At 33.1% G+C, this 14,441-nt stretch overlaps 1 protein-coding gene across 1 annotated transcript in view; it reads left to right on the forward strand.

Moving 5' to 3' along the window:
• The first annotated feature begins 706 nt into the window (after positions 1–706).
• The window catches only part of LOC130896403 (protein jagged-1b), a 203,357-nt gene continuing 189,622 nt past the window's right edge, over positions 707–14,441 (forward strand). Inside the window, exon 1 of the mRNA XM_057804457.1 lies at positions 707–937. Coding sequence (XP_057660440.1) covers positions 845–937 — 93 coding nt within the window. The 5' untranslated portion in view covers positions 707–844. The remainder of the gene's footprint in view (positions 938–14,441) is intronic.

Here is a 14,441-nt window from a genome sequence, read left to right on the forward strand (position 1 = left end):
TAAAAACTATTAAATTTAAATTTTACGTTTCCGTATTCTGATATAGTCCGGCTCTGTGTACTTGAATTTTTAAATTCTACAAGGACACCTGTTGATGACCACAGACCTACTGACTTGTCTGTAGACCTACTGATTATTTCTCACAAATTGTATTTCGTTTTTAAACATAATAACTGCCTACCTGATATCTATTCATTGCTATTGACCAATTTTGAAAATAATACGTTTCTTTTTTATTATAATAATTGCAGGTTTATTTATAAGAATGTGTGCCATATATTTCTATGATTTTTATCGTAATACGGTGCATTATAGTGTAAATCTTAACCTAACAAAAACGTTTAATCTTCCCAAAATTATTTCGTTGCACAATATTCCGGTAAAAATGAGAAGTTTTCTCGTGACCGGCAAACCATGCGAGCTCTCGATGTGTGTCGGGCTCTCTCAACCACTGGGATCAAAAAAAAGAAGTAACATAAAAAAAACGATGAAGAAATAATAAATAAACGCACCAAATTCGAGACAATTCACCGCTCTACTCTTCGGATACGACCGGATCCCATCGGCATTAGCAACAAGTGGTCGCCGCTAGCGATCCCGCACTGGGTACAAAGGAAGCCCTGCAGCGTCGCTCTGATTGGTCCAAATGGATGCTGTGCCAGCGGCGGAGAGGGGCCGTTCGTGCCTCCCGGCATAGGACACCTTCAGTAGTCTTTCGAACGTCGAATGAGGCGAAGACAAAGAATTTTCTGCTATTAGATTTGTAGAGTATAGTGCGCGATTGTTGTTGTCGCGAATGTAAGTCAGATGCCGACGGCGACGTTTCGAATCTTACGGCCTGGTGATGATGTGCAGTGTAATGTGGCGGTTGCTGTGTAGGAGCATGACACATGGATATTTGTTGCAATTTTTCTTGTTGCTGTTGATGTTACTCCAGGTAATTCGTCGACGTCGTTTTGTCAAAAAAAATCGAGAATTTATTCTTACTACTTTGATTTTTTACTCATCCTTGTGTTAATTCATTTAATTAGTTGGCGAAAACTTGTTGACACTGAGAGACTTTTGATTTTTATTTCGTTTGTTGCTATTCAGAATATTTGGGTGCCGATGTTCTTTTAGAAAGTTGCCTTAACGAAAACTTTTTTTGGTTTTTTGCTTTACCCCGACTAATTTCATGTTTTATTCGTGAGATTTGGGTTCAAATTGAAGCAGCAGCTTATGAATAGCGGTAACGTAGTACTGAAACCCGTCATTAAAATAAATAGTATGCGGATACTGCGAATAATAATTTTTTAAAATGGCGCCGGAAGTTGTACGATTGGGTTTGCTTTGTAGTATATTGTTTTAGTTGTGTAAAAATTGAATTAAATGGAAAAACGACTCGTTAAAATAGAAGAAATGGACATGGATCATTTCAATTATGATAATTTACAATATTCATAACACTTTCTGGCGGTTTTAATACCTTCTAAAATCTTTGAATCTACTTTCTCTCTGAGGAGATCACAAACTTCGTTTTTGTTGATATTTGTGGTATTATTAGAATTTTGGAAAAGATAATAAAAGATTTTGAGCTAAATATGTTACCTATTTTGGAAATTCTTCTTCTTTCACTGATTTATTTTTTTGTTATTTTTTGTTCTTGATGAAGTGAGTTACTGAAATGTATTTATTAAATTAATTTTTAAACTGATTCCGTTCCTACAGTAATGCTTTCTTCATATGACATCTTTGTTACCTATCAGTTGTTATATTACAGGAACTTGGAAAAGTTGAAAAAGTAATTTCAACAAGTAGAATAATCCTGTCATAATTATTGACTTATTGAATAGATGAAAAATAGAAGGAATGCTTGATTATTCTCGTAATTAATCCTCAAACATTTAATTACCGAAAAAATTAGATTTCGCTAAATCAACATCTACAGGGGTTGTTTAATAATTATTATTACCTACTTATGACATTTAAAAACATCTTATTAAATAAAACTAATGAAATACATGCTTGAAGCTTTTGGATTCTTCTCGTAATTCATCCTCTGACATTTATTAATCGAAAAAATTAGATTTCGCTAAATCAACATCTACAGGGGTTGCTTAATAATTATTATTAACTGTGTATGACTCTCAGAAACACTTTATTGAATAAAAATAATGAAAGACATGCTCGAATCTTTTGGATTCTTCTCGTAATTCATCCTCAGACATTTATTTACCGAAAAAATTAGATTTCGCTAAATCAACATCTACAGGGGTTGTTTAATAGTAATTTTTATCTGTGTATGACTCTCAGAAACACCTTATTGAATAAAAATAATGAAATACATGCTCGAATCTTTTGGATTCTTCTCGTAATTCATCCTCAGACATTTATTAATCGAAAAAATTAGATTTCGCTAAATCAACATCTACAGGGGTTGCTTAATAATTATTATTAACTGTGTATGACTTTCAGAAACACCTTATTGAATAAAAATAATGAAATACATGCTCGAATCTTTTGGATTCTTCTCGTAATTCATCCTCAGACATTTATTAATCGAAAAAATTAGATTTCGCTAAATCAACATGTACAGGGGTTGCTTAATAATTATTATTAACTGTGTATGACTTTCAGAAACACCTTATTGAATAAAAATAATGAAATACATGCTCGAATCTTTTGGATTCTTCTCGTAATTCATCCTCAGACATTTATTAATCGAAAAAATTAGATTTCGCTAAATCAACATGTACAGGGGTTGTTTAATAGTAATTTTTATCTGTGTATGACTTTCAGAAACACCTTATTGAATAAAAATAATGAAATACATGCTCGAATCTTTTGGATTCTTCTCGTAATTCATCCTCAGACATTTATTAATCGAAAAAATTAGATTTCGCTAAATCAACATCTACAGGGGTTGCTTAATAATTATTATTAACTGTGTATGACTTTCAGAAACACCTTATTGAATAAAAATAATGAAATACATGCTCGAATCTTTTGGATTCTTCTCGTAATTCATCCTCAGACATTTATTAATCGAAAAAATTAGATTTCGCTAAATCAACATGTACAGGGGTTGCTTAATAATTATTATTAACTGTGTATGACTTTCAGAAACACCTTATTGAATAAAAATAATGAAATACATGCTCGAATCTTTTGGATTCTTCTCGTAATTCATCCTCAGACATTTATTAATCGAAAAAATTAGATTTCGCTAAATCAACATGTACAGGGGTTGCTTAATAATTATTATTAACTGTGTATGACTTTCAGAAACACCTTATTGAATAAAAATAATGAAATACATGCTCGAATCTTTTGGATTCTTCTCGTAATTCATCCTCAGACATTTATTAATCGAAAAAATTAGATTTCGCTAAATCAACATGTACAGGGGTTGTTTAATAGTAATTTTTATCTGTGTATGACTTTCAGAAACACCTTATTGAATAAAAATAATGAAATACATGCTCGAATCTTTTGGATTCTTCTCGTAATTCATCCTCAGACATTTATTAATCGAAAAAATTAGATTTCGCTAAATCAACATCTACAGGGGTTGTTTAATAGTAATTTTTATCTGTGTATGACTCTCAGAAACACCTTATTGAATAAAAATAATGAAATACATGCTCGAATCTTTTGGATTTTTCTCGTAATTCATCCTCAGACATTTATTAATCGAAAAAATTAGATTTCGCTAAATCAACATGTACAGGGGTTGTTTAATAGTAATTTTTATCTGTGTATGACTTTCAGAAACACCTTATTGAATAAAAATAATGAAATACATGCTCGAATCTTTTGGATTCTTCTCGTAATTCATCCTCAGACATTTATTAATCGAAAAAATTAGATTTCGCTAAATCAACATGTACAGGGGTTGTTTAATAGTAATTTTTATCTGTGTATGACTTTCAGAAACACCTTATTGAATAAAAATAATGAAATACATGCTCGAATCTTTTGGATTCTTCTCGTAATTCATCCTCAGACATTTATTAATCGAAAAAATTAGATTTCGCTAAATCAACATCTACAGGGGTTGCTTAATAATTATTATTAACTGTGTATGACTTTCAGAAACACCTTATTGAATAAAAATAATGAAATACATGCTCGAATCTTTTGGATTCTTCTCGTAATTCATCCTCAGACATTTATTAATCGAAAAAATTAGATTTCGCTAAATCAACATCTACAGGGGTTGCTTAATAATTATTATTAACTGTGTATGACTTTCAGAAACACCTTATTGAATAAAAATAATGAAATACATGCTCGAATCTTTTGGATTCTTCTCGTAATTCATCCTCAGACATTTATTAATCGAAAAAATTAGATTTCGCTAAATCAACATGTACAGGGGTTGCTTAATAATAATTATTATCTGTGTATGACTCTCAGAAACACCTTATTGAATAAAAATAATGAAATACATGCTCGAATCTTTTGGATTCTTCTCGTAATTCATCCTCAGACATTTATTAATCGAAAAAATTAGATTTCGCTAAATCAACATGTACAGGGGTTGTTTAATAGTAATTTTTATCTGTGTATGACTTTCAGAAACACCTTATTGAATAAAAATAATGAAATACATGCTCGAATCTTTTGGATTCTTCTCGTAATTCATCCTCAGACATTTATTAATCGAAAAAATTAGATTTCGCTAAATCAACATCTACAGGGGTTGCTTAATAATTATTATTAACTGTGTATGACTTTCAGAAACACCTTATTGAATAAAAATAATGAAATACATGCTCGAATCTTTTGGATTCTTCTCGTAATTCATCCTCAGACATTTATTAATCGAAAAAATTAGATTTCGCTAAATCAACATCTACAGGGGTTGCTTAATAGTAATTATTATCTGTGTATTACTTTCAAAACCACTTTATTGAATAAAAAAATTGGAAGGCACGCTTCAAACTTATTGATTATTCTCGTAATTAATCCTCAGACATTTATTTACCGAAAAAAATAGATTTCCCTAAATCAACATGTACAGGGTTTGTTTAATAATAATAATCATCTGTTTATGACATTCTGGTTAAAGTCTCAAAATCGATTTAGCTATCGATTGTTTATTAAAAAATAAGCAAAATGAAGTGTTGTACTGAAATTATCGGGAAATAATACAGGATATGAGCGAAAAGTAATTAGGGATTTGAAAACTTATCAATCGAAATGATACAATTTATGAATATTCTTCGAAGTACGTCCATCCTGTATCAATATAGTTTCGCATCGAGATCTCCATGCTCAGAGTCTCTAAATGTTATCCTTTCAGCGGTCTCTTGTACCGAGGGAACAAAAAGAAGTTTGGCGAGACGAGATCGGGGCTGTAAGTCGGCCAGCTGACGCGATTGACTTTTTGTCTGAATCTCCGTAAAATTGAGAAGAACTCGAAGCGTCTTCGATCTTTTCCTGAAGTATTTCGAAAGTCACTGCCTCTGTTGAAGTCTTATCCATCGATAATGCTTCACCAATTCGAAAATAAGATTTAACACGGACCTAATTAGGGTATATTTGAAGCAAATCTCAGTTAGGACATCTCGATAGTTTAGATAATTACTTCCCAACATACGACTAGTTTCTGTGGTCGCTATTTTCAGCTCTAAAGTTTATTTTTGTCCACAAAACTATAAAGTTTCAATTCACACATAAAACCGCCACCCTGTATGTTATTTTTTCCGCTAAAATTGCTTTTAAAATGCCTTAATAGGTATTGGAAGAGTGCATACACAATTTATCTCGACAATCTTATAAATATTTATCTAACAGCTTCCAAAACTCAACGTGGCTTTGTTATATATTTTGAAGAACCTGTAGAGCCTACCACTTAAGGCCTACTGAAGATTCAGAACATAGATAAACAACTCTTAAAACAACTATATGTCCGTCAATGGGACACGTAAAAACATTTATTAACAGGGATTGTGTATGTGTTTATGAGGAAGCATCGTCATAAATCTGTTACTCCAAGTGGATGAAGTATTTTGCATTTTTCTTTGGGAAAATATTAGATCAAAAGTTAAATATTTATTTATGCGATGATATACGCTGATAAATCGACAACAGAAGGTTAAGCGAGTGGAAAATCATCCTCGGATGGTACCAATCGTAAATCTTCGATTCATGGAGAGGAAGATCTTTAGAAAGATACTGGGACCTATCAAAACCGACGGAGGATACCCAAGAAGTGTGGCGATTACTCCATGTGACCTTAAGAACTGAACCAGGAAATTCCAAGTAACGTTCTTAACACGTTGAACGCCGGTGCGCTCCAAAGGCCCTCAACTGAACTTTTCCCAAAATCCAGACGACAGTCCAGTCCAGGTAGAACATCAGGGTTATTTTGGGTCATCTTCTGCTGTGGTGCTTTTCCACTTTTTCGAAATTTTCGATATAAAGTTCGGAATGTCAAATATTAAGCGTTGGAATTCTGAGTTAACTTGATAGACCTGTAATTGTGAGTGATACGCGTTATGGCCGATTTTAATCCTAAACATATTCACGGAAAAAAAAACGGAAATGATGTCATCACGAAGCGGAAGATGGAAAATAATTAAAACATTTTCGAAACTGCAGTTTATTTTCTTGTATATAAAAAATATGTTTGTTAATGTACATCTTGCAGTTTAAGGTGTTTATGTACGCTTTTTGTTAATAAACGTAATAAATAATCATAATAAACAATAAAAAAATGTTAAAACGTATTTTCTCATTTATTTTTTCTTACCTTTGCCATAATTTATTCTACTAAATCGAAGGAATTTATGGGGTATGTTATTACGTTGAAAATGAAAATTTTCCTATCAAAAAGGATACTTCCATCGAGTCCATAATCAAGGACGAAACGTGGGTCCACTCTAAATAGAAGAACTAATGTTTGAAAAGGAAGAAACTGCTCCAAAGAACCCAAAGATCGTCCCATCTGCAGGTACGGTCATGGAAATAATAAGAAGGAACCAAGACAATGTATTAGCGATGGTTAAATTGAACCAATTGATTCCTCAACCACCGTATAGTACATATCTGACCTCCAGTGATTACTGGCCGGTAAGAAATTCAGTTCAAACGGAAAAGCAATTGCTGAAACTGAAGCCTTTTTTGAAAGAGGAACAAATATCAACAGCGGAGTATTACACGAAGTTTTTGCAACGTTTGAACGAAGAAATCAACAAGTTTGATCAAGACAATGCACCAGCTGGCTCAATCGCTATTGCAGTTGCCAGAATTGATGAATTTAAGGCTGATTTGATACCTAATGCACCCCATTCGCCAGATTTAGTCTCCTCGGATTATTTTCTGTTTATAAACTTGAAAAAATGGCGCGTTGGTCAAAAATTTAGTGGGGGTTTGAGGAGCTTTACGATTTTTATTATATAAAGGGTGAAAATCGCTGGGAAAAACGTATGGGAAAACAAAAATTTTCGTGTTTTCTTTGTTGGGCCATTCTCGTAAACAAAAACTTTCGATAACTGTAAAAAAAGTCCAATTAAATCATTTTTCAACTGACCTACATTGTTTTCACGAAATGTGGTATTTGTTCGAACGACTCCAATTTCACATTGACTTGTAAGACGTGATACGTGAAAAAATTCACATTGTTTTCCAAGAAAATGTGTCTTGTACTTTCAAGAGCAATTTGTGCAAGCAAAAACAAAACAATAGCTTGTTTTTAACTATGTATATGTTGTCGATTGGTTAAAAAATGATCGTGCACTGTAAAATAATGTGTTTTTCTACAAAGGAATTTCTGTTTTCTTCATTTTCTGATATTTTTCTTTTCCAATTTGTATAATAAACAAGATGTTTATTGAAAAAGGTACGGAAGGCAATATGTCAAAACTGACACTACTACGATGAAGTTTGACGTTTTTAATGGTGAACGTACCCAGAACAATATGTCAAAAGTGACACTACTACGATGAAGTTTGACGTTTTTAATGGTGAACGTACCCAGAACAATATGTCAAAACTGACATTACTACGATGAAGTTTGACGTTTTTAATGGTGAACGTACCCAGAACAATATGTCAAAAGTGACATTACTACGATGAAGTTTGACGTTTTTAATGGTGAACGTACCCAGAACGATATGTCAAAAGTGACACTACTACGATGAAGTTTGACGTTTTTAATGGTGAACGTACCCAGAACGATATGTCAAAAGTGACACTACTACGATGAAGTTTGACGTTTTTAATGGTGAACGTACCCAGAACAATATGTCAAAAGTGACACTACTACGATGAAGTTTGACGTTTTTAATGGTGAACGTACCCAGAACGATATGTTAAAACTGACATTACTACGATGAAGTTTGACGTTTTTAATGGTGAACGTACCCAGAACGATATGTCAAAACTGACATTACTACGATGAAGTTTGACGTTTTTAATGGTGAACGTACCCAGAACAATATGTCAAAAGTGACACTACTACGATGAAGTTTGACGTTTTTAATGGTGAACGTACCCAGAACGATATGTCAAAACTGACATTACTACGATGAAGTTTGACGTTTTTAATGGTGAACGTACCCAGAACGATATGTCAAAAGTGACATTACTACGATGAAGTTTGACGTTTTTAATGGTGAACGTACCCAGAACGATATGTTAAAACTGACATTACTACGATGAAGTTTGACGTTTTTAATGGTGAACGTACCCAGAACGATATGTCAAAACTGACATTACTACGATGAAGTTTGACGTTTTTAATGTTGAACGTACCCAGAACGATATGTCAAAAGTGACATTACTACGATGAAGTTTGACGTTTTTAATGGTGAACGTACCCAGAACGATATGTCAAAAGTGACACTACTACGATGAAGTTTGACGTTTTTAATGGTGAACGTACCCAGAACAATATGTCAAAACTGACATTACTACGATGAAGTTTGACGTTTTTAATGGTGAACGTACCCAGAACGATATGTCAAAAGTGACACTACTACGATGAAGTTTGACGTTTTTAATGGTGAACGTACCCAGAACGATATGTCAAAAGTGACATTACTACGATGAAGTTTGACGTTTTTAATGGTGAACGTACCCAGAACGATATGTCAAAACTGACATTACTACGATGAAGTTTGACGTTTTTAATGGTGAACGTACCCAGAACAATATGTCAAAAGTGACACTACTACGATGAAGTTTGACGTTTTTAATGGTGAACGTACCCAGAACAATATGTCAAAAGTGACACTACTACGATGAAGTTTGACGTTTTTAATGGTGAACGCACCCAGAACAATATGTCAAAAGTGACACTACTACGATGAAGTTTGACGTTTTTAATGGTGAACGTACCCAGAACAATATGTCAAAAGTGACACTACTACGATGAAGTTTGACGTTTTTAATGGTGAACGTACCCAGAACGATATGTTAAAACTGACATTACTACGATGAAGTTTGACGTTTTTAATGGTGAACGTACCCAGAACGATATGTCAAAACTGACACTACTACGATGAAGTTTGACGTTTTTAATGGTGAACGTACCCAGAACAATATGTCAAAAGTGACACTACTACGATGAAGTTTGACGTTTTTAATGGTGAACGTACCCAGAACAATATGTCAAAAGTGACACTACTACGATGAAGTTTGACGTTTTTAATGGTGAACGTACCCAGAACAATATGTCAAAACTGACATTACTACGATGAAGTTTGACGTTTTTAATGGTGAACGTACCCAGAACAATATGTCAAAAGTGACATTACTACGATGAAGTTTGACGTTTTTAATGGTGAACGTACCCAGAACGATATGTCAAAAGTGACACTACTACGATGAAGTTTGACGTTTTTAATGGTGAACGTACCCAGAACGATATGTCAAAAGTGACACTACTACGATGAAGTTTGACGTTTTTAATGGTGAACGTACCCAGAACAATATGTCAAAAGTGACACTACTACGATGAAGTTTGACGTTTTTAATGGTGAACGTACCCAGAACGATATGTTAAAACTGACATTACTACGATGAAGTTTGACGTTTTTAATGGTGAACGTACCCAGAACGATATGTCAAAACTGACATTACTACGATGAAGTTTGACGTTTTTAATGGTGAACGTACCCAGAACAATATGTCAAAAGTGACACTACTACGATGAAGTTTGACGTTTTTAATGGTGAACGTACCCAGAACGATATGTCAAAACTGACATTACTACGATGAAGTTTGACGTTTTTAATGGTGAACGTACCCAGAACGATATGTCAAAAGTGACATTACTACGATGAAGTTTGACGTTTTTAATGGTGAACGTACCCAGAACGATATGTTAAAACTGACATTACTACGATGAAGTTTGACGTTTTTAATGGTGAACGTACCCAGAACGATATGTCAAAACTGACATTACTACGATGAAGTTTGACGTTTTTAATGTTGAACGTACCCAGAACGATATGTCAAAAGTGACATTACTACGATGAAGTTTGACGTTTTTAATGGTGAACGTACCCAGAACGATATGTCAAAAGTGACACTACTACGATGAAGTTTGACGTTTTTAATGGTGAACGTACCCAGAACAATATGTCAAAACTGACATTACTACGATGAAGTTTGACGTTTTTAATGGTGAACGTACCCAGAACGATATGTCAAAAGTGACACTACTACGATGAAGTTTGACGTTTTTAATGGTGAACGTACCCAGAACGATATGTCAAAAGTGACATTACTACGATGAAGTTTGACGTTTTTAATGGTGAACGTACCCAGAACGATATGTCAAAACTGACATTACTACGATGAAGTTTGACGTTTTTAATGGTGAACGTACCCAGAACAATATGTCAAAAGTGACACTACTACGATGAAGTTTGACGTTTTTAATGGTGAACGTACCCAGAACAATATGTCAAAAGTGACACTACTACGATGAAGTTTGACGTTTTTAATGGTGAACGCACCCAGAACAATATGTCAAAAGTGACACTACTACGATGAAGTTTGACGTTTTTAATGGTGAACGTACCCAGAACAATATGTCAAAAGTGACACTACTACGATGAAGTTTGACGTTTTTAATGGTGAACGTACCCAGAACGATATGTTAAAACTGACATTACTACGATGAAGTTTGACGTTTTTAATGGTGAACGTACCCAGAACGATATGTCAAAACTGACACTACTACGATGAAGTTTGACGTTTTTAATGGTGAACGTACCCAGAACAATATGTCAAAAGTGACACTACTACGATGAAGTTTGACGTTTTTAATGGTGAACGTACCCAGAACAATATGTCAAAAGTGACACTACTACGATGAAGTTTGACGTTTTTAATGGTGAACGTACCCAGAACAATATGTCAAAAGTGACACTACTACGATGAAGTTTGACGTTTTTAATGGTGAACGTACCCAGAACGATATGTCAAAACTGACATTACTACGATGAAGTTTGACGTTTTTAATGTTGAACGTACCCAGAACGATATGTCAAAAGTGACATTACTACGATGAAGTTTGACGTTTTTAATGGTGAACGTACCCAGAACGATATGTCAAAAGTGACACTACTACGATGAAGTTTGACGTTTTTAATGGTGAACGTACCCAGAACAATATGTCAAAACTGACATTACTACGATGAAGTTTGACGTTTTTAATGGTGAACGTACCCAGAACGATATGTCAAAAGTGACACTACTACGATGAAGTTTGACGTTTTTAATGGTGAACGTACCCAGAACGATATGTCAAAACTGACATTACTACGATGAAGTTTGACGTTTTTAATGGTCAATTCTCAATTTGTTTAGCAGAAGTTTTCAAAAAAATCAGGGAAACTAATCGCAGAAGACGAATTATCATCTATCACAATAATGGGAGCTCTCACACATCAGTCCAAACAAACTTTCGTGACGTGATGGAAATTTGTTTGTTCTTTCACTGTGCTCTTGGATATTTCTATATAAACTCTTGATAATATGTTGTTTTAGACTATTTTTTGTGTTTTCCTGAAGGTTTTTATCAAACAAAACCTGGAAAATCTCCTTAGCATTGTGATCTGATCATTAAGTGTCTTCCTCAGTAGAAGCTGCTTCAATTATAATAGTCTACACTATACACTTTGCTCTAATTTTACACTAAGCACTTAATTATTGATATGATTAAAATTTCGATAATATTTTTGTAATTACAAAATATGCCAGTTTGATCTTGTTTGAATTCTATTAGCTTCGTCAACAAACCTGTCCGATCTTCAGTATTATTTCTTCGCTTACGACATACAGCTGTGTTTGTTGGATTTTAAACAAATATTGAATCGAAGAAATCATTTCTTATTTAAATATTTTCAAATACTTGCCGATGTGTGCGAGGCAATCGAATTATTCATTGTATTTGAAAAAAAAAACAAAGTGACTGGCTGCTAAGTATTGAATAGAATATATCCTTCAACTCGAGGACTGTTAATTTTTGTTGGTTTTACTTACAGGACTATCTATATAACGTTCATCAAGTGCTTCGTTCTTTCTGTCCTAGGTTAGTTTCTTCTCATAATACAGGATGTCCAACGACGAGTTAAAACTATCTGTACATATCTGGCAAAATAAAGAAAATTTATACGTTTGGGTTTTTTGGATACGATTTTTTAACTAAAATATTTTCATAGATGACTGTAACTTTGTTATTTTGAATAGAACACCCTGTATATTAGTACATTTTTGAAATCTACGTGAAATTTTTGTATACTTTTGTCTGAAAACTTTTTTCGAAAAATGAATACTTTTTGAGTTATTAACTTTTTTGTGAAAAAATTTTACCCTTATAAATTATTTTTTTACAAAGATACCCTTAAAGATATGATAATAGTTTATGTGCAGTTTTTTCTAGCAAGGACAGACGTATTTGAGTCTATATTGAAAAATTTTTAATTTTATACAGGGTGTGTATAAAGAGTGTTCAAAGTTTAACTTCATAAATATCAAATTTCTTTATTTTTTTAAATAGAACCACCCGGTTTTTTCTATTTTAATGCATTCAGGGGTGAAAAATAAGGTAAATTCATGTATTTTTCCTATACCTAAACCTTACCGTTATCCAGATATTAAAGGTTTTTTGTAAAATTTTGGAGATACAGATGTGGTCTAAATTTTATTTTGACCCGTTGATACAAACAGAAAACTTTTAATATCTGGATAACCACAAGGTTTAGGTATAGGAAAGTATACATGAATTCACCTTATTTTTTACCCCTGAATGCATTAAAATCGAAAAAACCGGGTGGTTACATTTGAAATAATGAAGAAATTTGATATTTATGAAGTTAAACTTTGAACACTTTTTAAATACACCCTGTATACAATGAAAAATTTTTCAACGTAGATTCAAATACGTGTGACTTTAATAAATTAACCGAACAAAAATCAATTTCATATCTTTAAGGGTATAATCGTAAAAAAATAATTTGTAAGAGTCTGCAATTTTTTACAAAAAAATTAATAACTCGAAAAGTATACATTTTTCGTAAAAAGTTTTCATATAAAAGTATATTTAAATTTAACGTAGATTTCAGAAATGTATTAATATACAGGGTGTTTTATTCAAAATAACAAAGTTACAGTCTCCGAAAAACCAAACGTAGAAATTTTCTATATATACAGATAGTTTTAACTCACACCCTGTATAGTTGATTATTATAAAATTTCGGTAATTACTAGAATTACAAATATCATCAACTCCCGACGCTTTGTAATGTAAACTTATAAAAAATTGATGGTTTTATTTTATGACAATAATAAAATAATAATTATACGTATGAGAAAATCCTTCTAACTTCGAGGTTTATTTTCTCTTTTATTGTGTCTTATTTATTCTTCTTGAGGCGTTAATTTCACTACCTTCTATTTCTTTTTTCAAGTTTTTCTTTTATTCTCCACGTTTCCGATGCATATACGATGCTGGTTCCAAACTACCAGACCTCATCTAGAGATGGCGGTAGTTGCTTGGAAAATACCACTGTGTTAGAGTTTGAAGACGCCATGTTGTTTAACATTTGGACCTGCGAAGACCAGCATAGCAGTTGTCGATCAAATAAGGCGAAGACTCCAGAAATGTTAAAGAAAATCGCATTTAACTGAAAAATTGGACATGAGGAAGCTGTGTGCAAGATGGATGCCGCGTTTGCTCCCAATGGAACAAAAATAATAATTTCCATTGAGTGTTTGGCATCGTTTTATAGAAATAAAGCCGTTTTGTAACCATGGATCCATCATTTCACACCTGAACCATCAAAATAATGGACTGAGAAGTGTGAACCGGCTCCAAATAAGTCAAAGAACGTTCCATCTGCAGGTAACGTCATGGCGTCGGTTGTTTGTGTGATAATTTTCATTGACTATCTTGAATAAAGAAAAACTATCACTTTAAATCAGGAATTTTCCAGAAAATC

The sequence above is a fragment of the Diorhabda carinulata genome, chromosome 7, assembly GCF_026250575.1.
Source record: "Diorhabda carinulata isolate Delta chromosome 7, icDioCari1.1, whole genome shotgun sequence".
In the NCBI taxonomy this organism is placed as follows: domain Eukaryota; kingdom Metazoa; phylum Arthropoda; class Insecta; order Coleoptera; family Chrysomelidae; genus Diorhabda; species Diorhabda carinulata.